Below are 24,744 nucleotides of genomic sequence, written 5' to 3'. Positions count from 1 at the left end.
TGTGTAATTATAATATAGACTTTGTGACACGTTTTTGACCCGACTTTTCTCTATTGTAACGATCGTGATAAGGGCATAGAAAGGTGTGGTCTCTAGTAGCCACAAAGCTGACATGACAGAGAAGTCAGAACTAGAGATAGAGCAGCTAGAGCTAGAGATGACATCCAAGGCTAGATTTGTAGACAGTGCAAGTACTTCTAGCTCTGTGGAGGTGGACACAGCTGTGCCTTCCTACATAAGTGTCCAGAATGGTCCTATAACTCCAGTACCAGTCAAGAACTTCTCTGGAACTGGTAGCTCGGTGGCTTCATACAAATACAGAGTGTACCCATGGCGTTGGCTCATGCTGGTGGCAGTCTGTCTGCTTAATGTCAGCAATGGAATGGTGCGTAAAGGCTGCTTGACAATGCCTAATAACATTACTGCTTGAATTCAAGTGTTCTCTCTATTCAGATGTGGTTGTCGTTCTCTCCTGTACCGGCTTTGACTGCGGTCTACTACGGCATCAGTGTGAGTGATGTCGATATGTTCTCCATCATCTTCTTTATTGTTTCCCTGGTTGTGGGTTTTGTGGCCATCATTCTACTGGATAAAGTCGGTCTCAAAGTACCAGTGAGTCAGTGAGTGTGTAGAGAGTGTATGTATAATCTTCTTAGCACAAATAAAGATTTAAATTTGTGCTGAGATTTAAGATAGATGAGTAAATCATGGAGACAATAACAAGTGTTTGTAGTGTCAATTGATTAAATGTGCAGATTTAAAGTAATCCGTTCCATTCCTGTAGCTTTATATAGGAGCCGCGATGAACCTAATTGGCTCAGGCCTACGTCTGTTGAGCTCCATCAATTTCCTCATTTGTTCCCCTGTGCCCAAGGCTGCATTCTACGTTGCTCTCCTGGGTCAAGCCCTCACAGCTGTGGCCCAACCATTCAGTCTCTACGCACCCACCACTTTAGCAGCTGTCTGGTTTGGCCCAAAAGAGAGAGCGCTCTGTACTAACTTTGCATCTGTCTGTGAGTTCTCCATGACAGCTTCACTCTTGTGTAGTAACATGTACGTTGTGAGTATATATGTAGTGTGTATACACAGGGGAGCTCATGACCCCGTTGTGTGTCTTTGATATGATGCTAACACTATCACTATCTTGTAGAGAATTATTTTTCCCCCTCCACTTTCCCCCCTCCAGCCAACCCTATTGGACTTGCAATAGCTCTGGTGGCCACTCCGTATATAGTCACTACAGTGGACCAAATCCCTACAATGGTAATAAAAACAGTTTATATTGAGCACTGTTAAGAGTTGACCACCTTCCCTTCAGTTGTGGATATACACCATCCCAGCTGGAGTTACTTTCCTCCTCACCCTTGTGGCGTTCTGGTGGAAGGAGCCACCCATCCCCCCTGCTTCAAGTGGGGGCAGGGATCACATACCTCCTTTCTTCAAGGGACTACTTCAGGTGACTCACTATGAGAGTACTAGACACTGTACAAGTGTGCATTACAATTGTCTAAAACGTGGTCCAGCACATAAATAGGAATAATGCAATTTTTTCTGCTTTAGGTGCTGAAGAACTGGTCGTTTTGGGTGTTGCTGATATTCTGGGGTGGGGCAGCAGGAATGTTCAATGCTCTCGTCACTCTCCTACCACAGATACTTTGTCCCTATGGATACTCGGATGTGAGTGCACTTAGTAATTTTTGAGAGCCCGTAGCTTGGGTATGGAGTTCACTATTAAATGTACCTGTATTGTGTTGCTCTCAGAGAGCTCTATAATTTGGTGTTTATATCCACTTTCACTTTCAACTCCAAAACGTTCTCATCACCATTGGCTTACTTTGCAGAGAGATTCTGGTCTGTGGGGAGCTCTGATGATATTTTTTGGTCTGGGAGGAGCCACAGTTGCTGGCATCATCATTGACTACACCAAGATGTACAAGGATGTATCTATAGTGTCCATAGGCTGTGCCATTATCTCCCTTGTGTGGTTCATGGAGGTATGAGAGAGTTAGCGTTGTGTACTGACTGTAGTCAATCTTGAATGTGCCATGCACCCTTTTGGCTAGATCAGTATTTTTAACCATGCATGTTGAATTGAATGTTCAGCTCTGCTCCAATCAAGCATCTCTCTCTCTCTCTCTCTCTCTCTCTCTCTCTCTCTCTCTCTCTCTCTCTCTCTCTCTCTCTCTCTCTCTCTCTCTCTCTCTCTCTCTCTCTCTCTCTCTCTCTCTCTCTCTCTCTCTCTCTCTCTCTCTCTCTCCCCCTCTCCCTCTCTCCCTCTCTCCCTCTCCCTCTCCCTCTCCCTCTCCCTCTCTCTCTCCAGGTTTCCACTTTTGCAAACCAGCATGTCTTGGTGGCTTCATCACTGTGTGCGTTTGGGTTCTTTGCGCTGGCTCAAATCCCAGTGTGTATGGAGCTGGGTGTGGAGATCACTTACCCTGTGGCTGAGTCCATTAGCTCAGGACTGCTCTGGAGTGCAGCGTGAGTGTGATAGTGTATAGACTAGTGCATGAGCTTGTTAAAATGTACACAGTGCTATCGATGTATAAATTTTCCAGATAGTTAATATCTTACATAATTATATTTACAAGCTTTCAGAACATCAGAAAATCGGATTAGTGTAACACCTAACCCTAAAAAGTTATAACCGTTCAAATATGTTTTCTGAAAGCTTGGTTTTTCAGTTCGTATGTTCAAACCACATTTTTGATACGCTTTCTACAAAATATTGTGTAGTTACAAACACTCACAAATGTTTCATTGACTGAGTTTCATACACAATCGTGGTACCATCATTGCATTAAGACAAGCCATGACATTGTAAAGATAGATGGCATTTTACCCATTTACACACATACATACACAGTCAGGTGCTTGGTATTGCAATCGTCTTTATCAGCCAAGTTCTAACAAAGGCCATGAGTCCAGAGCAGATCCACATCAACCAGTGCGGAAATGACATTGACTTTAACTCCTCCACCACCTTAACCTCTTGTCATCAAAGTACCCATAATGCTTCAATGCCTGATATCGTAGGCCCTAGTCTCATACTCACTGAGTTAGGACCAGCTATGATCTTCATACCCACGTTTACTACAATCCTGTTTGTGTTCTATGTGGTGTTCTTTCGACCAAAGTATAAAAGAATTGCTGCAGAAAGAATTGCAAGTTTTGAAGCGTCGGTATATGTAGGGAATAGACAGACCAAATAACACTGAACTCGTAATATTTAAATTTTTAGTGCTGTGTGTGGTTGCACAATGTTTTAATTTTATGGTGAGAAAATATTAATGTTTTGTCTTTGCAAATGAAAATATGGGGAAAGGGTGGGTATGTGAATAAACTGTGAATGGTAATTAAAGGAAGCCACTCCTCACATTCAAGTGCATTGCGAGCCCTGTATAAAACTAAAAGCAGAGGCAGTGAATTACAGAATGAGATGCAGTGTTTGGTGAAAGAGATGGTGAACTCAAGACTACAAGCCTTGGGTTTGCTGGGACTGCTGTTCTGTGCAAACAGTGTGCAAGGTAAAATCATTGTGTTCAGGCTACACTTGTATGCCTAAAATCTTCAATTTTGACCACCCACTGCACAATTAATGTACCAACAGAATCCAGTAATGCTAATACAGTTTTACAGTGCATGCATGCAATGTGTAGTTAATATTCATATCGAGATTTATAGTAGCTACAGCTATTTGTGGTAGCTAATTGGTGCAGTTTGTGTGGGTAGTTCATTGCTGCTTTGGTATTTCTACCAATTCTGCGTGAAGTTTACCATTTCCATAACTGCAAGATAGTTGTACCTAACTCTAGCTATGCTCAAATGTCCAACAATAAAGTTCTAGAATAGCAATGCACATGAGACTGAGAAATGTATTGTATTACTGTTGAGACCTTGTCAGTATCGAGGTGCATAACACTGTGTAATTGGATAGCGTTAGTGTTGAGATTGCTGCTCCCTTTGATCGTTACTTACACACAGTATACCGTGTTATGTTTACATCAACAAACATGCTCAGTTCGTGTGATTCATCAGAGTATCTTTCACCACAATGTCATATTAGCATACCAGTTAAACTTTAATCCACTGCAATTTCATCTGTAGATAGTGGCGAGGGCCTTTTATGTGGTTTTAATGTGTGTACATGCCATGTACTTTTACTGCCTTTGATGTTAATTGTTATGAATCTTTGGAAACCTTTGAGCAGATCTGGGTAGTAGTAACACTGTTGGAAAGCAGTATACGTACACAGTGTCTCAGCAAAAACATATGCAGTGGTGTGCAGCCGCTTAGTGTGAAGATATGTTTATCATTCCATTGTATACCACCCGTCTTGTTTCATGTAAAGAAGTGTGTAATTAATCAAATTTACAACTATTGGCAAGTATAAGGCTTGCCGTAGCCAAGGCTTATAGTTGAGTAATTACAGAACAATTTTCTTGTTCAAAATGGAACCTTATAGACCTTACATAAAACCATGTAGAATACAATTTTAGCATTAGCTACACCTTACACTTGCATGCCTATACATCCATCACTATCCATTCATTTTGCAGGTCAGGGAAACAGTTCGACTCCCTCCAATGCAAGTATCGTTGGATTTGCTGTTGTCCTCTCGTTTCTCATAATAGCTCTTTGTATTGTTGTCCTGCTGTGTGTCTGCTTTGGTAAGTGTAGGCTGCCTTGTAAACCCACCCGAGTGCACGAGGTGGAGATCAGTAGAAGTGATCAAGATCCACGAAGACGCTCAAACAGAGGACATTTAGTACCTCAACCGTCCCCCAAGAATTATAGATTACGACCATCTAGTCTTGACAACACGACCAGTGTTCACCCTGATAGTGATAGAGAGCAACGATATGCCTCCCTCCCTCCCTCCAACGTTCTGTCTACATCCGTAGCACTAGCTACTCTCACCTCCCCACCTCGATATTTGTTCACACCGGGTACGCAAAACCCACAGCAGCTAATGGAGGCTGTCAACACACTGCCAACTTCCTCTTCCAATAACAAGGTGGTTCATTTGAGTCAAATCAATGCAGAGTCCTTCAAGAAGATAACAAACAGTAGCAAGGAATATTCACAGCAGCAAAGAAGTGCATCACTCAACACCAGGACAGCATCTGGCCACCAGCAAAGAGATTCAGACCAAGAAAAGATATCAATTTCAAACAGAATAGTGAGACCACCTGACATTCCTGAATGTGGACTTCCCTACCAACCTCAAAAGTCACCACTCACTCCTCGTGGATATCATTCAACCAATAGATCTGCACACAGTTTTCCTCAACGATCAGTTAGCTCAAACCCTCGACCAGGTCCAATTCCTTATTTGAGCAATGCACCAGCAGCTCGAGTTGAGAGTCCTCTGCAAGACACAACGGATGAAATTAGCAGCTCTATTAACGATCAAGGACACTATGCGTTTCCACGGCCACAGGAGCATCAAGACCAAAGAACTGTACGAGGGTCATCAAAGGTCTCCTCAACAAAAACTCCTCCACCCTCATACTCAACTGTGGTGTAGCTAGCTATTGTGTATGCCCCCTCAACAATGCATTTATTTTTTGCTATTTTTATGCCACTAATAATGAGCTTTTTGTACAAAATAATGTTTTGCACAACATTTCAAGCGGCTTGTAATCGAGGATAAATCAAATGACCTACAAGCCCCTCCCTCCTACCCCTTTATCTGATGCAAAGCTGTGAACTTGTTTCTGAAGATGTCGACCTCATCATATGAGCGTGAGCGTGATAGAAAGGAACTCTTTGCCACAGATGCAGAGGCTACAGACCCAGCTACATTGAGACAAAGGTTCAAATCTTATATCCTAAATACCTGTTACCCTGTTGCTTTAGCTAGCAACCACAGCATGCAGGCCGCCAGTGATCGGCAGCAATCAATGTAGATCTACTGTTTAATGATATCATGTCAATGCATGGACTGGAAACCATGCCCCTTTATTTGGGGAAAGGAACCTGAAACACTTCCGCAAAGTTCAGTGGCAATGACGACAAGTCGTTGATTGTCACCTGGCCATCCCTTTTGTGGTTTCCAGTCTAGTAGTCAATGCGAATATATAGATGATGCTTTAATCATTATTATTAATTATAGGAAAACTGAGCAGCAGACGGCCGAGAATGTGACGGAGAGTCTGGTCGGCCTGAGGCAGGTCATGCACTCGCAGGTCAGACGCAGTGAGGAGACCATGCAAGCTCTCGTCGGATCATCAACAACGTTAGAGTCTACAAAGAAGGAAATGGACACCATTGGCTCCACTGTAAAGATTGGCAGCAGACTAATATCAAAGTTTAATAGAAGAGAATTTACGGACAAAGTACTGATCTTTCTAGGTCTAGCTTTATTTTTCGGTGTTGTTTTGTATATTCTTAAGGAGAGGTTACTAGGTTGGGTATGGTGAGTGCACATGTGTTTGCCAACAATATTATTATAAAATTAATTTGTTCGTGTAAAAAATTAAGTAATGATTAAAGGGAAAACAATTTCACAATTTGATTGACAAAAAGGAAACGAATGAATGGTACTACATAAATTTGATCCTACTGGTTTTAGTCATGAGAGCTGATCCATACTCCACAGGCTCACAGCTTTCAGCAATCTCAATATGTTCAACAATTTTATTGTGTTTGAGAAGTACATCAATTAACAGTCCTGCACCACTCGTTGTAATGGACTTATCTTCGTTCAATCGGATATCTTGAAGGGTAGTGTTCACTTTCAGCATTTCAGCCAAGGCCGAAGCACCACTAAACCCAATCTGATTTTGAGCTAATGATAGGAACATAATGGATGAGTTTTTCTCTAAACAGTCTGCTAGGAGTTCGGCTCCATCGGGGCCAATTGAACATGATCGTAGCCTCAGTGCTTGGATGGTTGAAGATTCGGTAGCAAGTGCCAATATTTCAATATCGGATAGTTCCAATTGATTGAATGAGAGATCGAGCCTCTTCAGAGCCCTTGCATGTGGGAGAGCACTATTGAGGAAATTCAAGATGTTTTCTTCGAAGGTAATGCTAATGAGAGCCAGACGAGACAGACGACTATGAGGAGAGCAGATGCTTTTACACAGTGGTAGGATGTCTGACTCAGTGAAGAGGCATCGCTCAATCTTCAGGGTTTCAAGACGAGAACAGCACTCATGAAGGGCTCCTATTACTCCTCCAATTCCAGACAAACTTGGAGCATAATTGAATTGAAATTCAACCAAGTTTTGAAGAAGACCCTCTTTGAAAAGTGAGGTGAGAATCTCGTAGTACTCAAACCCGATGTTGATATCTTCTCGATTGTAGAAGTACAGAAACCGAATTTTCTCAAAGAGGCGACGGGGAAGAGAGAAAAAAAACTTTTGAATAGCAGTTGCATTGGCATTGAAGATAGATAATTCGTCAATGTGACCAGTGAAAGCAGCAGTACTAGTCGGCTCATACACAGTGGTGAGATCGTCTAGATCGACAATGAGATTCCAAGTACAATTACTTTGTCTTAGGCAGTAAGTAAGGGAGTAGATATCAATAGGAGCAAGTTTGGAGTACGTTTGGAAGAAGACAACCTCTTTACCGAGAAATGCAGCAACGTCTTCTGGAGACTGAGACTCAAATAGCCAGTGTAGGAGGTGTGGTTCCAACTCGCTGGAAGGAGAAGGACGATTCAAGTGCTTGACAATGGAGCAGTTTAGGCCAATCAGAAACGTGAGTAAAACAGAGAATTTCGGGTCGCCCTGATGTATCTGAAAGAAGCATTCTTGCTGTTCAGGTGATTGTCGGGAGAGGTGGAAAGCTGCAAGGAACTCTTGGATTGTGAAATGAAGGAAACAATGTGTTTGAGTGTTTTCACTGTTGAATGATGTGTCAGGTCGGGATTGCATGAGGCCTAAGGTTTCCACATTGCCTACATCCGCATCAGAGAAGGCTACCTGAACACTGACTCTGGTGAAACTCATAAAAGCGGTACAGCAAAGATGGTAAAAGAAAAAGTTGACAGGATCTGGGAGCTTTTCCAAATTAACAAATTTGGTGAAGGCAAATTCAGGCATATTCCTCATGAATTGCAGAACGAATCGATGCACTAGAGCGGTGTAGAGCTGGGTCAGTGTGTGAGGGAAATCTTCTTTCGTCTGACTCTGCTTGAAATCCTTGTAGATCTGGACAACAAACGCACAATTGAGAGGTGAGTACATTATCATCTCCAGTTGAGGGTGAGTACGGAAGTACTGCATAAACTCCTTCAAATCTTTTCCCTTCCCGAAAGAGTGCACGACATAATCGTAAATGTCTTCCTTCAAGAAACCTATGATGTCTACTCGACGAGTGACCTGATTGTTGGTAAGATCAACAAGCTGCTGAGCTGCCCACGGACGGCTGGTGACTACAATCGTCAATTGGGGAAGAGCACCTCGAAAAATTTCCAAGAGAAGGGACTCTTTAGAGAAATAGTGAGAGGGAAGCTCATCAAGGCCTTCGAAAAAAAAGAGAACGTTTTCGCCATTTCGAGAGATAACATCATCAGCAACATTCACAGACAGCTTCTTGTTAAGGTGCTTGAAGAGATCTTTTAGCTCCTTGGCTTCTCGAACATACCTCTCTCGCGTTTGAAGCAAAACAATGAGATCATACTTCTGATACAGCCTACCCTCGGCCCATTCCTGACAGAATTTCCACGCAAATGTCGACTTGCCTATCCCAGGAGCTCCTTGCACAATCACTAGGCTCAGAGTACTTTCATTTTTGGTCTCAAGCAGATCAGTAAGTGAGAACAATGAAACGTTGTTGCCCTGGACATAATCATTAACGGAATCAAATCTACTGAACTTTTTCGGATCGAATGCTTCTCTAGTGACTTGCTCTCCTTTCGTCTCCACAGCAGCCAACTTAATGACTTTCTGACAAGGTGGATGGGGCCACTTGTTGACCATCGGAAAAGCTGCTCGGTTGTAACTCTTCTGCAAGTATTTGGCATACTCTAACATCGCAGGTGGAAGAACACGCACAGAAGGATCATCTCCTGAAATTGGTAAAACAGTGTTTACACAACCATGCAATGGAATAAAATTAATGTCACTTACTTAAATTCCTGTAGGTTTCTTCAATGCTGTCAGCAATGTCCCTGTAGACTTGTTCCTCCCTGAATACATACAAGACCTCCTGAAATTTTTCTGGTGAAGACTCTAGTTTGCTTATCACCGCATCAAGAAGTTTGGATTTTCTTGTAGAGATTTCCAATGACTGGCTATCAATCGACTGCTTGACGTTAAGGCTAATAATGCTTTTGCCAAACAGTGCCGCCCCAAAAGGAGAAATATCGTCGGATTGAATTAACGACATGAGATTGTGCAAATGTTTTCGAAACGCCTCAGCCTCCTTTGTTAAAAGTCCAGTAGCCATTTTGAATACGTACGTTGGACAAACGGCTGAACGGGAGAATCTGTAAAATCGTAATATAGTTATTATTATTAATTTTTATAATATTATTATGGTAGTCTATAATGGTAGCAATAATTACCTCTTTTACATTTAATAGCTGTACAAGAAATTCCAAGAAAACATGAAAGTATAACTCAGTTCAATCAATCAAAGGTCAAAGCTGGTGCACTCTATTTAGAAATTTTTAAGATGTCACTGCAAAGAGTTAGGTCAAGAGGAAGCGTCTCCAGAAACTCGGCTAGTAATGCTCTCCAAGACTCGGACAGACTAAGGGGCACACCATCAGAGGCTATAGACATTGGATCACTGGTGAAGAGATACAAAAGACTGGAAGATCTCTTGTTTCCATTCAAGGTTGTTTGGGATGCAAGCCATTATATCGTAAGGTATGTGCACAAGCTGTTCATAAACTGATGCCGAGTAGAGGCTCAGGTTTCCCTTACCTACCACTACAGTGTCTCTTGTTAGTTTAATTTGCTAGCATTGCCATAGATCTATCATCTGATGCTGCTGGAGTGTGGATCCTTACTCTAGCATAATTTATATATGTGGCTTGTCTGTCTGTCTGAGATAATATCATTGTCGTTGCAGATGGGAGAACTATCCATTAACCGTCGCTGTTGTCTTTGTACTCTGTGTGCTCCTCTATTATCCCTGTGAGTCACGTTTAATGCACACCTCTCATTGAAGCCATTCTCTAGCTGAGCCTCAAATTCTTGTATGTATTCACTTTGTTGATTTCCTATCCAGCACTGTTCCTGGCATGTCTGACATTGCTAGCCATTGCTGCCATGGCAGTGGGCAAGTACTACAGTATCACTAAGAGCCTCTCTCTTCTCAAGACCAGGGAACCACCTAACATCGAGCAACTCAACCACGACTTACAAGAACTAGTAAACACGATAATTATTTTCACCCCCTATTGAGTGTATACGTAGAGTATTACTTAACAGCTATTGTTCTTAGAGATGCCAATTCTTTTTAATACGTGTGTAGTACGTACGTCTTATTGTAAGGACCCATACAGCCATTAATTTCTCTCATTATTATACGTAGCAACACATAGAGAGGGAACAGAAGAGCTCTCACTTATTGCTACTAGAGTACAAGCTAATGTGAGTTGGACCACTTTAGTCCCTCCATACACTCCACTACTTATTCTCCCCACAGAATGCAGAATGTTGAAAGATATTTTTTACTCCTTACCAAATTTTTAGACTACTTGTATAGGTAAGTACCCTGTTGTTGTTGTGTACAGCATGTCATGTGTTGATGCTTCCTTTTAGAGTCTTCTTATGGAAGTCTCCTGAAGTATCACTATGGTATGTATTATTTTACTGTGTATGCCGATTACAATAGCACATAATTGTTAATGTGTATATTTAAGATCAATCTATTGTTTATTTTTTGATAACAATATACGTTTCCTTCTATTCACAGTGTCACTGTACTGCTCTGTTTGTGTTTTGTGCTGTTCTGCACTGTCTACCTGAGATTGATAGCTTGCTGTGCTCCAGTGCTAACACTCTGTCTAAACAGACACTTTCTCAAGAGTGAGTAGATACAAAAACTAGTAACTTTCCCCTCTAAAGTTTCACTAGTAGGCCTTATCAAAACTCTAGAGTTATTTTCTATGTGTACATATATATTGAATGGGATTTTGTCAGGATTGCATTCCTGATTTTGTATAATGCTTATTTTGTGTGATGCTATAGGAACAGTGGACCTGTGGAGGACAGCTGGACTCTTTGTGTACAGTCATGTGAGGTTAAAGCGACAACCTGCTGAGAATGAACTAGCAACCCCTAGCCACAAGCCATGCAGCGAGAATGGGATAGCTGAAGAGGGAGAAAGATCCATTGAACTGATGGCTAATGGTCAGTGTGAGGAAACGGGAGAGGGCAGTCAGTTGGAAGAGGAGGTGGTGAGTGGTGGTTTGTATACTGTCTTGTCAGTTATACACACACAGATATAATCTTCATGCACTTTTATCCCAAATTTGGTCAAAAATGTAATATTATTATACTGTGTAGTAGACTATCTACTGAGCCCTCCATCCACACACCCTCGCCTCCCGGCCACACCTAGCGTATTCACTACCCCCCTACTTAAATCACAGGAGCTGGTAGCTTCAACTACATTCGACACTGAGCAATCCTCTGACCCGGCAGCTCCCAGGGACCTCCCTAGACCTGGCCGGACCACTAATGGTGAGTTAGTTGAGTAAAACTTGGTGATTATTAATCCCCTCCCTCCCATCTATGTAGTGCCAGTACGCTGTACGAAATGTGATGCACCGTTCACCTTAATCAAGAGACGGGTAAGGAGTCATCAGCTATACTAGAATACTGTTACTGTTGTTGTTGTTTTTTACTCAGCACGATTGTGCCAACTGTGGCAACACATTTTGTGGCTCCTGCACTGTTAAAAAGAAGAGAGCTTTTCTTGGAGCAACTGGTAAGGATCATGATTGTACATCTGTCTAGTAATCTATGTGTCCTACTAGGCTTAATTGTCATTTACTTAAATCTAGAGTTAGAGCATGCATAAGAATTTAATAGGGAAGGCATACACATGTACAATTGGTACAAAATAAGAGAAATTATGTTTTTTCATGCAGCTCCAGCAGCGTATGAAAGGTCAGTACGAGTGTGCAATGATTGCAAAAGTACTCTCGAAACAGTAATGAGAGAAGTCCAATCTAGAGACACTATAATAGTGCTGTGAACAGAACATAACCTTTCCTTCCTTCATCTTTTGTTTAATAATTCTGTCCTACATAGTCATCTTTTTAATGCCATGCATATATAGTAATTTATGAGTGCGTCATAATCATACAAAAAATGTCATGATAGTTATTAATATCAATATGAACAGTCAACACAAATCAAATAAACTTAGAAGCTAGAGCTATGACTTTAGAGTATTTGCCTTCTATTCTTCTCAGTGCCGAGGGGAGAGGTCCTAGTATGCGAGTTCCAACAGGCTCCAGTTTACTGTTGAGCAGGATGATATTGTGATGATCGTATCTCGGCAACTTTCGTCCTGGTTTTCTGTTGCTTACGATTAAAGCATTGTGAACCTTTCCTCGATGTGCTATCTTTATGATGTCTCCAAATCCAGCAGATTTTCGGCTCCCTGGGAGCTTGATGCAGTATGGCTGATCTAGTCTTGTGACCTTCTTAGCATTCTCACTGTTGTCCACAAGCTTGAGTTTTGTGAGGAGGGTGACAGGCCTAGTGATCTGTAAGGAGTGGGGTAGGAGGGTGGGTCGATATAGTAGGCTGGCAGTCAGTGATCTTAGTAGTAGAGCCATTTACAGTGATAGAATACACTGTCTATTTGCTGCTCACTTTTAGCCTCGTGGGTGAGTTTACATGCTTGAGCCCCACCCCCTTTTGATTGATCTTTGCAAGAGTGAGCCCCACCCCCCCTTGTAGTTCAATGTTGAAAATCATGTACAGTCATGTAATGTTGTCACAAAAATTAATACAGAAGTGCACAGCATATCATAAGTGAGAAGGTTAACAAACAAAATACAAGAGATAAGTAACAACTGCAGCAGAAGTTATACTTAGAGCAGATAGGATATACCTACCAATAATAATAATCATCATCACATGTACTTGTTGTGAGTCTAATAATGTTTCTTGTTGTCAGTCTCATCAGAAACGAGCTGGTCTCCATTGCTTAGAAGGCTGCCGCTCTTAGCTGCTGAATCTTTGAATACAACGGGCTCAAAGCCAGTACCTTGCTGCACACTCATGTACACATCTGCATGAAAATCATAGTATAATACTTTGCACGCTGCTCTAATAGGCAATGAATGATGACTGTATTTGCATACCTCTTACTAGGATACTGAAACAACATTGTCTTTAAACTACGGAGAAGTCCCCTCTATATATCAGATGTCTACAGCAAATGCACCAGTTGCTCTACTCTCACCTTCTGATCCCTCATCAAGTACTTCGAAAGGCTCAAGGTCCGCTGAGGAGGTGGAGACACGAGCCTGTGGTGGTGGAGGGGAGGAGCTTGATCTCCCGTCAGTCTGGTCAGTGCCTTCATTCTGAGTGGCCTCCTCCTCTTGTGTGCGTAACAGGGTCTCTGCAAGCACTGCTTGACCCTACAGTAATCAAATTAAACTGTGGTATGCATTTGCACTCTATTAATAAATACGAGGGGGAGACCACTAGTCAATATCATACTCCCCGGGCAAGAAAATGTCACTATAGTATCACTACACAGTCATGCATCTCACCTTGATAGCTGAAGAGAGAACGGTAGTGGCTGCTTTGCTCAATCCGGCCTGTGAGAACCGTCGGACAGCTCTGAACGAGGACTGGCCAATCTAGTTGGACGAATGATTTTTAATACACTGTGCAGGTTATCTACCATTGATCAGTATACCTTTGCGAGGTGCTTGTCAATCTGTTCCTCATATTTGAGTAGGTAGGGATGAACAACAATACGGTACAGCTGTTTGGATCCCTAAGACAACAATAAAAATCGTCAATCACACACATTTCTCTGCAATCAGTGTAATACCACCACAAAAGAGGCCTATAATGGTAATTTGACGAGCGGTTAATTAAGCTGCTGTACAACGTACCTCAGTGATAGGGAGAACCAACCAGAGCACAAATAAAATCTTTAGCTCATAATACAGAGGGAGCCTGCACAAAGGAGAATAAATGCTGAAACTATCACAGTGTATATACTAACACAACGCAACACAAACAATAACTGACCAAGCCAACTCATTACCTAGTTGCCATGTTAGACAAGAATGTGTGACAAAAAAGGGGTTCTAACCAACCATTGAATTCTAACCATTGAATGCTTGGCATGGACTGAATACTCACCACGATATGAAGGTGTCCAGAAAAGTCTCAGCGGATTGAAAGAGGGCAAACACTATCCAGTACATCATCCATTTGGTCTGCAAATCACAAGTCATATTAACACTTATTTAATAACGCTCACTTACATATTCTTTATGGCTCCTTCTGCGAACAGCCTTGAATGAGGAATAAGCAGGATACAGTGCTCCAGCAACAATTCTGCACAGAGATCAGTTCAATAAGGTTTCATTCATATTATATGCATGCAGAGTCTAATTCTTACATAACTATTCGGTACAGTAGGACAGCAACCATCTTGTCTCTCCTCTGCTAATTCACCCTAGGCCTCAATGAAGCATTAGCGATCTCTTGACTTGATTCTCGCCCAGTGCAGCGCAGCACAGCTCGATGACTTTGTAGCTATTAGATCAAAATTTCTAACCAAGGTGATGTGTTCGTATAAATGGAGTACGGCACTGTCCACTAAAAATTAAAATTTCACACACCTCTTTTAATTAAATGAAGTTTAATATTCCGAATTTATTCCTGTAATTAGAACATTTGGATAATGTCTGGAAGATCTACAAGACGACCACAGTACATGCCTTTTACAAGCCTCCAGAGGACATTGTGTGTCAAGCTGTAGTTCTTGCTAGTGCTCAAGAGATCACTGTGCAAGTCTCTCTTGCTCCTGAGCTAAAGGAAAGGTATGCCAAGTGATAAGGCAATTGTTATTGCCAAATTTGCTCTCTCTCTGCCATGTACCAGTACAGTCATGATGATCTGGTTTACAGCTAGCTATTTAATATATTCTATGAGCCCACTGGAAGAGGGGATTTATTAAAGGAAGACCCCCCACATTGTGCAAATGTTATGAATGCATATACTAGATGATGTAAATAAGTATTGTTTATCGAATTCTATACTGAAACAGCACAATACTAAGTACACTAACTATATATAGTGAATGCAGCAACAGAATGCACACTCACTTATACTGTATGTAGGTGTGTCCTTGTCAATCGTACAGCTACTAACAATTATTAATGCACTCTGTTTTGCACTATGCCTTCGAGACTGAGAGTGGGTGTTTTAAATGAAATGCCCTAGATTCTTTCCACAATTTGCATACATCAAATAAAGCTGGCAATAATTATTGCACATCCATGGGAAATATTCCTTGCTGCTTATTCAAGCAGTATATCCTGTACAGTGTTGGTATGTAGTAGCTTGGGTGGCTTTGGTAGTAACGTGAAACAACTACTTTCTGATTCTCATTGTGAGTGATTATTTGAAGTTTCTTTTCATTTGTCTACATTGTAATTTCCCTGTAGGCATTTACAATTGCTTGTAGCTGATCATGTAAAGGAGCATGCATATGCTGTTGCTGGGAAGATGGTGGGGCGTATTATGTGAAGTGATTAGATTATGTTTAATTGTGGCGGTTACATCAATAGAGCTCTACAAGACTATTTGTAGAGATGCATCTGTAGCAGCCTGTGTAACACTATATGCAGGCCCATTAGGTTTTGCAGTGTTTCAGTGCTGTGTTTAGATAGCCTCAGGCTATTAAGGAATCACCATTTTAGGTTTCAGCTTTTTAGACCTGTATGTTTGTAGGTCTCTACTTTGTTTACATATTAATATTATGTTGTAAGGTGTTTTCCCTTCCATGGAATTCCATCTATTCACCTCCCCTTTGCATGTACAGATGAGCTGTGTGGGGTTGAGCTGTGTGATCCTGCTCTCCAATGGTCAGCTCAGAGTAGCTGTGATCAGAGCCTCCTCACAACCCCTCTATGCGGACTCTGACCTCAGCAGCATCAAGGTGAGCTGACCATGTAGCAGTGCCTGTATTATAGTCGTTTTAATTGTCTCTTGCCATTTAGAATTTGGCTAGGTTGCTGTCAAAATGAGGGTCCAAAACTTCGCTTTGTGTTCTCAATATTGTACCTTTGCACCCTTAGTTGTTGTCTAAGCCAACACTTGAATGTATGCAAGTAATGCATGGCTAAATTTGGCCAGGATTGTCACCATCTGAACTTGCTTGTGTGTTGATGCAGGTGCTGTTGGAATGGTGTGATGCTGAGTACCATGAGTGGGTCACCCTCAACGATGGCGATACCTTTCAGGCCGTCTTCCTGGAGAAGACACTGCTCTGGGCCAGGAGAGTACTCCCCAGCGAGATGCAGAGAGCTGTTGCATGGCCTGCTAAGGTGTGTTAATGGCCTCTGTTTGAAGCAGGTCTCTTTAGTTTTGCTTGTGTCCCTGTGTACATGTAGTAGTACAGTGTGTATTGTACATGTACAGTACACAGTCCTGCATTATTATAAAGGTGGCATCAAAACCATTGAAGACCTGTTACATGTGTTTTGATTGACCAATGCATGTTTTGATGGCTAAGTGTGTGGTTCTTGTGGTTTGAGGAGCTAGGGTGTGTTGAGTAGCAACAATCTGGTTACAGTATCTGTGTCTACTATGTGTGAACCTTGCACCTGGTCTACTTCTCCCGGTGAAAATTGATTTTTAAGAGCCAATTTGGCTGTGTGTACATTGCTGAGGCTATTATTCCCCTGTGTGTGGAGTGGTGGTTGCAAACACTTCTCTGTGGCACTTTAGAAACAGGACGCAAGTGTATCTAATAGAAATATGCTTTCATGCACATGAAACATTAGCTGCAGCGTGTGCTTGTGATTCACTGGCATTATCATTTGCTGGGGGGCTTCTGTGTATAAATCTGTATAGCTATATTCATGTAGGTAATCAGTGTGGTGTAAATAGATGGCTGAGCTTGGTCCTTACATGTGTAGATGGAAATTGACGATGCACATGTTGTGAATGTCTGTCTAGTCAGCGTGTTCACCTCCTTAAAACTATCGGTAGCCAAGCCTAGTATTGTGTAGGGTTAGTTTGTGTGTTGCCATGGTACTCTGGCAAGCATACACCCCTAAATTGTGTTCTCTATCTGTTGCTTACACTGCATGCTTCCGCCTACTGTATATCATTTGTTTTATGTTTATGTGTTCCTGTCACTGTGGTGTGTTTCTGCAGGCGTTCACAGTTCTGTGTGGCAGTCTCAACCTTCCTCCTGATGTCATGATCGTGGAGTACTTCTGTGACAAGGAGAAAACACAGCTCTATCTGCACGAGACCAAAGAACTCCTTGTGAGTGTATAAAATGATTGACCTAAACCTACTGTAGATCGAATGTATGCTTGCACTAGCTAGGTTCTACATACACTTACCTGTAAGCATTCGCTAAGGACTGTCCTTATATGAGATTCTTCTGTGGGTATAGGGCTTAGCTACGTGCACTAGGTTGTACATGCACTTGACTAGTAAGCATTCGCTAAGGAATAGTGTGTTATATGCCAGGGTAGGGTTCATAGTAGGCAAGCTCTAGCTCCTCCCACCCTCACAGCTCTCAGAGGCTCGCTCCACACTCGCACAACATCCGATGATGCTCCACGAGCTCCACGAGTGGGAAGAGCAACAGCGGAGTCGTGAGTTGCTCAACAGTGGGCGTATCAATATCAGTGGACAGAGGGTGGTTGTCTACAATATCCAAAACGTCGCCAATTGGATATCAGGAGCCGTCTCAACTCACAACTTGCAAACAAAGGTGGCAATAGTTAGTGTACCCTTTTACTTTTAATTTGTGTGCTCGTAAATAGTGTGAAATTTACATGTATGCATGTGATATTTCTCAACTTTCCTGATATTATTGTAATACATGTACTGTCAGTGTATTGACAAGAATGTAATTAACAGCACAGAGCCAAGAATGTGATAGTGTGGTATGTGATATGTACATATCGTTTTCTTAGGATCTAACTCTGGTGGAGGATCACAGTCAGTCAGTGCAGACAGTCAACCCTCTTATGGTCCACGTGCTAGTTCAAGAAGAGGTGAGAAATAATGCACTTGTAATAATTTTACTAATACCACTTACCTCCATATGCAGCATCATCAGTCTGGCTGGCCTCGTCCACCCCCTCTTTCCCTCACTAACTCTCCGGACATATCTGTCGGGAACAGATCTCCGGCTACCCCTCACCAAAACAGCCCTGGCATTCAGGTAATCCCTCCCCCCAAACAAGTTAGCCAAATGATGTTGTAGCTAATCAAACTAGAGGCAGATCTAATGTATGATTTTGTGGTGCAATAGATCGTGTTTCATATGGTATGTGTGCACAATATTTTAATTGATGTTGTAGCTAGACTCCCTCTTCGTTCACATGTAGGAATGTCAGAGCCCCAATCTGTTCAACCAGACCAAGTCATTCTACCGTACCTCATCCATGGACTTGGCTCTCAAGAGAAACTCTCTCAATCTCTCACAAAGACGCTCTAGTCTTCAGCATCTCAACTCCTCCCTTCTGTCCTATGAACCCTCCCTCCATCGTCGATCTTCTCTAGACCCTCTCACACTACAGAAATACCAGGCTGGTCCTCTCGAACACAGTCCCCTAGATGGACACAGTCAGAGTCTGGTGACTCTCAACAAGCTTCATCTGCACTCTCCCTCTGGACGTGGTCGAATAAGCTGCTCATCGTTGATCGATGTACACACACCACACGGCCCTAACATGCACCACCTCAGCAGACAAAGCTCCACCTCACAACTAAGTAATCATGGTTCGATCACTCAGCTAAGTAACCATGGCTCAAACACAAGTATAAACGATCACACTCCTTCACTACACTCTTTTCCCACTTTCCCTTCCCCCGATGAATTCCCATTCAACGAACGCTCGAAATCTCTTGGTAACTTATTCACCAGCATTGGTCAGCAACCATTGCAGCATGCCAGCTCTTATGGAGGAGAAGATGGTCCAGGATATTTCCAGTCTGGTATGAGAGGACAGAAGAGAGGCCAGAGCTCACTGGGGAGAGGCACTGTCAAGAAGCCAAGGTGAGTGTTGCTACATGTACATGTGTATTATATTGCTTTTAAGAGGTTTCTAAAGTTGATGTCATTCGCCAAATTTAGAACATTCTTGTGTAGTTGAATGGCTTTGGTAGAGCTGTAATTGATTGTGTTAGGTGTTTGCCACCTTTGATGTGCTTGGCGAAGCGTTTTTTTTACTAAGTATAGCATATTTGGGTAGTACAGTTACAATAATTGTATACACAGTGAACAGTATAATAAATACTACAGCACCGGTATTGGTTTTGTGTGTTTATTTGTACGTATTTTTGATGACAGGTTTGAGGTCCTGCCCACCATATCAGCTGATCCGCACGAGGGCATTGGAGACAGCTCACAGAGAAATGCCCCCCTCTCAAGAAGTTACTCTCAACCGGCCATTTTCCCTCCCAAGCGTTCGCAAATTGCTAAACTGAAGTCTGTCAACAAGCCCGAAGATGATCTGGACATTATCAACCAGATTATTGAGACTGATGAAACAACACTACCCCCTGAGTCTGCTGGTCAGATTAATGATGCACACGGTCGATCCCTTTCTCTCTCACACATTAACAACTTCTCATCTCTACCCATTCTCCCGTCTAACGACGAAAGCATTCATCACGTTTTAAAGGCCAACTATTTCAGTGCACCTGACTTCTCACGCCTAGAGAGTCCACCGAGCTACGAATCTTGTCTGGGAGTAAAACAGGAGCACTGTAGCAGACCGCTCACTCATGGATCTCGAAGCTCTTCTATGGGAGATTGTCAAGCAGCTTGTGATCGTGTGGACGAAAATATAAATTTCTCTTCTTTTGGCAATCGAAGGAGCTCGTTACATACCTCTCACAGCCTTTCGAACAGTTTAGGAGATATACACGAGCAACCATTCGAAGCCAACCCCTGTGATTCTTATAGTGTGTCACAGAACCACCATGCGTCGCCCTGCGTGCACCATTTGTCTTCTGATGACCTGAACAATATTTCTGGAGAGTCAGAGTTTGAGTTACCAATGAAGATGGGCAATGGAAGGTTGGAGGCCATCCTCAGTCTGAGACTGGACCACCATCAACACCACGGTCATAACGGGAGGTTCCCAATGTCTGGCACACAGGATGTGACAACACCCACAGGTAAATTGTGCTGAACTAATTTCTCTATGATGATAAGTATTGATGTGTACAATGTCATAGTATGTACGTGTAGGTCTCCTTTTCCTGCATGGATAAGTGCATTGTACAAAACCATGTGCCTGTAACCTGGCCTACTATCAGTACAGTGTGTAGTGCTCTTTAATTTAACTTAAAAAGTGTGCCTGTTGGCTAACTAGTCTTAATCTTGCACTGTTTCTGATTGTCTATCCTCAGGATTCATTGTGTCCAAGAAAAATAGCCCCATGTGTGAGAGTGTCACTCCTCTGTCAGGCAGTGGTAGGTTAAAGTAATTACAGTGTACAGTTAGATCGAAATTATATAGCTAGCTAGCTAGCTACATGTATGTACATGTGGTAAAAATGTCCAACCTAAAATTGATCTTTTAATGTATTGTGCATATCTCTCCTAACAGGAGCTCATCTTAGCTGGTCTCTGGACAGTGGGTCTGCAGCTAATATCGCAGGGGAGGCTGAGATCCTCTCTCCAGGTACAGGTGTGGCCAACAATGGAGAGGGCCTCGAGGCCATAGAGGAGGAGGAGTTCTCCATTGCCAGGGTTATCAACCAACACGTCAGTTTAGGTGAGTGTGGTGGGTGGGTTGAGTGTGGTGGGTGGATGAGTGTGGTAGATGGGTTGAGTGTGGTGGATGGTGGTGGGTGGGTGGGTGGGTGACGGTGTACTAGCCTTCCTCTTATATAATCCTCATTAATGCATAATCATGATAATTGTATTTGTCATCAAATTCACACTAGTAACTGGTAGTTTGTTCAACACAGGGGATGTTGATGATCACACAGCCCTGTTGCCTGGTGACCTGGTTCTCTCTCCGTCTGGCTCCTCCATCGGCAGCAATGGCTCTGGGGACAAAGGAAAACCTCGACCAAAGATTGTCAAGGTGGGTCTAAATCTCTAGACATTGTGACTACAGCTGTGTACATGTACTTATGTCCTCGTTAAGCGTAAAGAGGACATTACATTTTCATTGCCAACTGTATAAATTAAGTCTTGTGCAACTATGCATACTTTGTGTGATGTACATGCAGTCAGTGTATACATTGTGTACTTTATATTACGTGCCTATGTTCCTCTCTCGTCAGAGGGACAGCTCTGATAAGAAGAATCCTCGAGGGCGGCCCAGACTAACTGAAGAAGAGAAACAGCGGAGGAAGGAGCTACGAGAACTTGGGCTCATGAAACGCAGCAAAAGACGGACTAAAGAAGGTATGTGTGTGTGCGTTTGTGTGCGTGTGTGTGTGTGTGCGTGTGTGTGTGTGTGTGCGTGTGTGTGTGCGTGTGTGTGTTGTGCTTACTACGTTCATCTGTGCTGATCATGTAATTGTCACATGACAGAGGTGGAGCAGTCTCGTGCTGAGAGGATCCTCACTCCCGTCAAGAGAGGCCGTAAACCTGGCTCAGGCAAGAAAAACATTGTCAAGGCCATCACCGGCAAACCAGTGTTTGTGAATGTGGACATGAGAAAGTACCCGAATGGGACCATCCTACTGCAGGTTGGTGTCACATTTTCTATTGCAGTTTACAGTATCAACACAAGCTAGTGTGGTGTGTGCGTTTCCCTTGTATCCCCCACTCTCTCCCATTCTATCCCACTATCCCAAACTCCCTCCATTCAGAATGGATTCTGTCGTGCTTTCGCCGGAGTGTCCAAATGCCTTGACTGTGGTAACTCAGAGGGGGAACTCCCGCTCTCTCGCTACTGCAGGTTCCTCGAGTTCAGAAAGTAAGAGGCAGCTAGTATACTTAACAGGTGTAGAAAGGTAATTTGATTAGCAACAATTACTAACGCCGTGTGATTGTGGCCGCTAATGATGTGAGTCTGGTTTTGTGTCTGTTTATAGATTGTTAATTGCTGATAACAGTCAGCCTCTGGTCACTGTGAAGGGGTTTGCCGACTACACTGATGTCAATGCAGAGGACCTCGTCCCATGGACTCCATTGAAAGCAGGTATGTGAGACTACTACTTCAACCAACACAACAGTGTTTGTGTACATGTATGTGGTATGTGTTGGTTAATTGTGATTTCACTGTATGCAGGTTTCTCCAGCATGGATGAAGCAACGGCTCTCTTCCTGTTACGTTCTATCACCGAGCACTTTATCTCTATAGCCACAGAGCAAGCTAGATCCATACCAGACATGGAAGGTGAGGACAACTGAACATCATCTTTTGTAACAAGTGCCTACTTTCATAATTTTTTATATAGAATAAAGATAGCTAGTATCGCTTTAATTCATCCCCCCCCCCCCCACACCCACACACACACACACACAGGCACGCTGATCCCTGTGTGGAGGAGACCTGTACGGGGGATACGAGAGTTGTGTGACACGTGTGCCACCTCCCTATTCAACTTCCACTGGGTGTGTCCACACTGTGGGTTCTGTATATGTCCACCCTGCTACCAGTTAGCTATGGAGCCAGGAGAAGGTCAGTCAATGGTGGTGGCCGGGTGTGTGGTGTTCAATTAATGTAGCGTCTCCCTATGCTCTTTATAGTGGTCAGATTCCATGTACAGTCATTACAAATGCTTGTATGTTTAATTGACTGTATGTAATTAAGGTGTGCAGCAAACGTTTTTTGATCCAATTTTTATATAATGGTAAAATTACATGACTTTTGTCCATGTACGTACATCAATACAAGTGCTTGTACGTTAATTTAAATGGCTGTAGTTAATTAAGGTGTGTGTGAAAAATGTTTTTGATGTTTTTGATTTGACAAGTGGAATATCTTGTGTGGTTACAGCTGGCTCCCAGTGCTGGCCAAACTGTGTAGCAACTGCAGCTGCTCATAATGAGAGAGGACTCATCCTGGCACAGATCATACCAGCAAATGGTCAGTGGGTGTCTCTTATAATTATTGTTATCTATTGGCAACTGTTAAATTCACAATAAATTATTACACACTATTATGCTAAAGACTCCATGCTTACAATTCCATTTCTCCAGTTCTGGCTGAAGTTTTAGTGCAAGCGCTTTGGTTGTGTGATTCGCAAAATGTACAGGTTAGTATAATACTGCTCTACCGCTCGATTATACTATGGTATCAAACCTGGGCCGAACTTCATGTGCATACCACACACACAAACAGGTTAAAACTTCCCCTCTTCTACTAAAGTTAGTCAACAGTTTGGCTGCACAGGAACCACAGTCCAAGTTCAAGAACGAGTCTAACAAGAAGTCAAAGATTCCCTCTCTCCACCTCAAGTCCACATTGCTAAAGGTACGTTAAACACAACATTATTATGTACGTGAACATGTAACTGTACATGTTCACACACACACACACACGCGCACACACACACACACACACACGCACGCACACACACACACACACACGCACACACACACACACACGCACGCACACACACACACACACGCACACACACACACGCACGCACACACACACACACGCACACACACACACACGCACACACACACACACACACACACGCACGCAAACACACACACACACACACACACACACACGCACGCACGCAAACACACACACACACACACACACGTAAACACACAGCTACCTCCACAGCTTGTCTCCAGTGACCCCACCTCCTCTGATCTCTCCAACAGCTTCACACACTCCCGCTCCCTCCCCTACCCACACAATCTCCACATACCCCACCACCCTCACATAGTGACAGCCACCCACACTTGGCTATGTAATGGTCGTCTCCTTTGTTTACAAGACCCCACCCATCCGGACAACTTGATTGCATTTCAAGAGGCCTGGAGTGAAGGACAGGTGGTGATGGTGTCTGGAGTGGACGCCACATTGTCTCAAGATCTCTGGACTCCACAATCTTTTGAGAGAGACTTCGGTGAGTGTATATTTCTGTCTCATCCATTCCTGTACTTGAATCAAATCTTTCAAACTAACTTGAACCACATCTTTCAAAAACTCTACTTTTTCTTCAGGCGAGGAGTTAGCTGACCTTGTGGACTGTAGGAATGGCCTGTTGTTGCAGCAACTGCCCAGTAGAGTGTTCTGGTCAGGCTTCTCCAAAGCAAGCTGTGAGTTGGGGTGCACACACCTGGGACATAATACACCCACCAACGTATACATGCTTAGACTAATCGACTGCTTCCCCCCTACCTACACGTACCTACAGTGAGACTGGTTGACCCTGTCAGTAACGAGGCACGGCTACTCAAACTCAAAGACTGGCCGACATGTGATGACTTTGGAGAGAAGCTACCCAACAGATACCAAGACTTGATGAATGCCCTACCACTTCAGGAGTACACCAGGAGAGAAGGAAAGTTCAACATGGCTTCCAGTCTGCCCAGTTTCTTTGTGAAGCCTGACCTGGGGCCCAAGTTGTACTGTGCTTATGGTAAGAGGGAGTTGAATAGAATTACT

At 43.0% G+C, this 24,744-nt stretch overlaps 6 protein-coding genes across 8 annotated transcripts in view; 4 read left to right on the top strand and 2 right to left on the bottom strand.

Annotated features, from left to right (window-relative positions):
- The first annotated feature begins 81 nt into the window (after window positions 1–81).
- On the top strand, window positions 82–3,299 carry LOC135331662 (solute carrier family 49 member A3-like). Its single transcript, XM_064526891.1, has 9 exons — window positions 82–385; window positions 454–612; window positions 785–1,013; window positions 1,187–1,263; window positions 1,319–1,456; window positions 1,561–1,677; window positions 1,842–1,994; window positions 2,321–2,478; window positions 2,864–3,299. The coding sequence occupies exons 1-9, from the start codon at window positions 113–115 to the stop codon at window positions 3,207–3,209; spliced, it is 1,650 nt and encodes a 549-aa protein (XP_064382961.1). The 5' UTR covers window positions 82–112; the 3' UTR covers window positions 3,210–3,299.
- Window positions 3,300–3,367: 68 nt separating this feature from the next.
- Window positions 3,368–5,632, top strand: LOC135331664 (uncharacterized). Its single transcript, XM_064526893.1, has 2 exons — window positions 3,368–3,524; window positions 4,557–5,632. The coding sequence occupies exons 1-2, from the start codon at window positions 3,437–3,439 to the stop codon at window positions 5,525–5,527; spliced, it is 1,059 nt and encodes a 352-aa protein (XP_064382963.1). The 5' UTR covers window positions 3,368–3,436; the 3' UTR covers window positions 5,528–5,632.
- Window positions 5,633–6,429: 797 nt separating this feature from the next.
- LOC135331582 (NACHT, LRR and PYD domains-containing protein 14-like) lies at window positions 6,430–9,606 on the bottom strand. Of its 2 annotated transcripts, none has more exons than XM_064526795.1 (3): window positions 9,521–9,606; window positions 9,084–9,442; window positions 6,430–9,022 (listed from the first exon to the last, which is right to left on the bottom strand). In XM_064526795.1, exons 2-3 carry the CDS (start codon window positions 9,400–9,402, stop codon window positions 6,546–6,548), a joined length of 2,796 nt encoding a protein of 931 aa, XP_064382865.1. In that variant the 5' UTR covers window positions 9,403–9,442; window positions 9,521–9,606; the 3' UTR covers window positions 6,430–6,545. The 2 variants fall into 2 exon arrangements, with proteins under 2 accessions (XP_064382865.1, XP_064382866.1); XM_064526796.1 differs by having other exon boundaries at window positions 9,530–9,606.
- LOC135331583 (protrudin-like) lies at window positions 9,594–12,315 on the top strand. Its single transcript, XM_064526798.1, has 12 exons — window positions 9,594–9,827; window positions 10,033–10,097; window positions 10,192–10,334; window positions 10,498–10,556; window positions 10,612–10,671; window positions 10,728–10,763; window positions 10,882–10,994; window positions 11,157–11,365; window positions 11,561–11,651; window positions 11,709–11,761; window positions 11,820–11,898; window positions 12,062–12,315. The coding sequence occupies exons 1-12, from the start codon at window positions 9,631–9,633 to the stop codon at window positions 12,166–12,168; spliced, it is 1,212 nt and encodes a 403-aa protein (XP_064382868.1). The 5' UTR covers window positions 9,594–9,630; the 3' UTR covers window positions 12,169–12,315.
- Window positions 12,316–12,888: 573 nt separating this feature from the next.
- Window positions 12,889–14,738, bottom strand: LOC135331581 (receptor expression-enhancing protein 1-like). The gene is made up of 8 exons (XM_064526794.1): window positions 14,569–14,738; window positions 14,432–14,504; window positions 14,307–14,383; window positions 14,054–14,117; window positions 13,852–13,932; window positions 13,703–13,792; window positions 13,390–13,567; window positions 12,889–13,215 (listed from the first exon to the last, which is right to left on the bottom strand). The coding sequence occupies exons 1-8, from the start codon at window positions 14,598–14,600 to the stop codon at window positions 13,079–13,081; spliced, it is 732 nt and encodes a 243-aa protein (XP_064382864.1). The 5' UTR covers window positions 14,601–14,738; the 3' UTR covers window positions 12,889–13,078.
- An 87-nt stretch (window positions 14,739–14,825) lies between these two features.
- Window positions 14,826–24,744, top strand: part of LOC135331577 (lysine-specific demethylase 3B-like) — an 11,101-nt gene continuing 1,182 nt past the window's right edge. The window contains exons 1-24 of one of the 2 annotated variants that reach the window (XM_064526791.1): window positions 14,826–14,992; window positions 15,997–16,113; window positions 16,349–16,501; window positions 17,337–17,450; window positions 17,707–17,907; window positions 18,113–18,193; window positions 18,250–18,363; window positions 18,530–19,200; window positions 19,495–20,327; window positions 20,562–20,624; window positions 20,761–20,928; window positions 21,125–21,243; window positions 21,446–21,569; window positions 21,699–21,856; window positions 21,980–22,086; window positions 22,205–22,311; window positions 22,402–22,509; window positions 22,639–22,794; window positions 23,113–23,202; window positions 23,316–23,371; window positions 23,458–23,589; window positions 23,914–24,202; window positions 24,300–24,395; window positions 24,494–24,718. In XM_064526791.1, coding sequence (XP_064382861.1) covers window positions 15,997–16,113; window positions 16,349–16,501; window positions 17,337–17,450; window positions 17,707–17,907; window positions 18,113–18,193; window positions 18,250–18,363; window positions 18,530–19,200; window positions 19,495–20,327; window positions 20,562–20,624; window positions 20,761–20,928; window positions 21,125–21,243; window positions 21,446–21,569; window positions 21,699–21,856; window positions 21,980–22,086; window positions 22,205–22,311; window positions 22,402–22,509; window positions 22,639–22,794; window positions 23,113–23,202; window positions 23,316–23,371; window positions 23,458–23,589; window positions 23,914–24,202; window positions 24,300–24,395; window positions 24,494–24,718 — 4,282 coding nt within the window. In that variant the 5' untranslated portion in view covers window positions 14,826–14,992. Of the gene's footprint in view, window positions 14,993–15,996; window positions 16,114–16,348; window positions 16,502–17,336; window positions 17,451–17,706; window positions 17,908–18,112; window positions 18,194–18,249; window positions 18,364–18,529; window positions 19,201–19,494; window positions 20,328–20,561; window positions 20,625–20,760; window positions 20,929–21,124; window positions 21,244–21,445; window positions 21,570–21,698; window positions 21,857–21,979; window positions 22,087–22,204; window positions 22,312–22,401; window positions 22,510–22,638; window positions 22,795–23,112; window positions 23,203–23,315; window positions 23,372–23,457; window positions 23,590–23,901; window positions 24,203–24,299; window positions 24,396–24,493; window positions 24,719–24,744 lie in introns of both variants that reach the window. The other variant, XM_064526790.1, reaches the window with a different exon arrangement.

Source organism: Halichondria panicea, chromosome 2 (genome assembly GCF_963675165.1).
Source record: "Halichondria panicea chromosome 2, odHalPani1.1, whole genome shotgun sequence".
NCBI lineage: Eukaryota > Metazoa > Porifera > Demospongiae > Suberitida > Halichondriidae > Halichondria > Halichondria panicea.
This window is presented reverse-complemented; position numbering and strand designations above follow the sequence as displayed.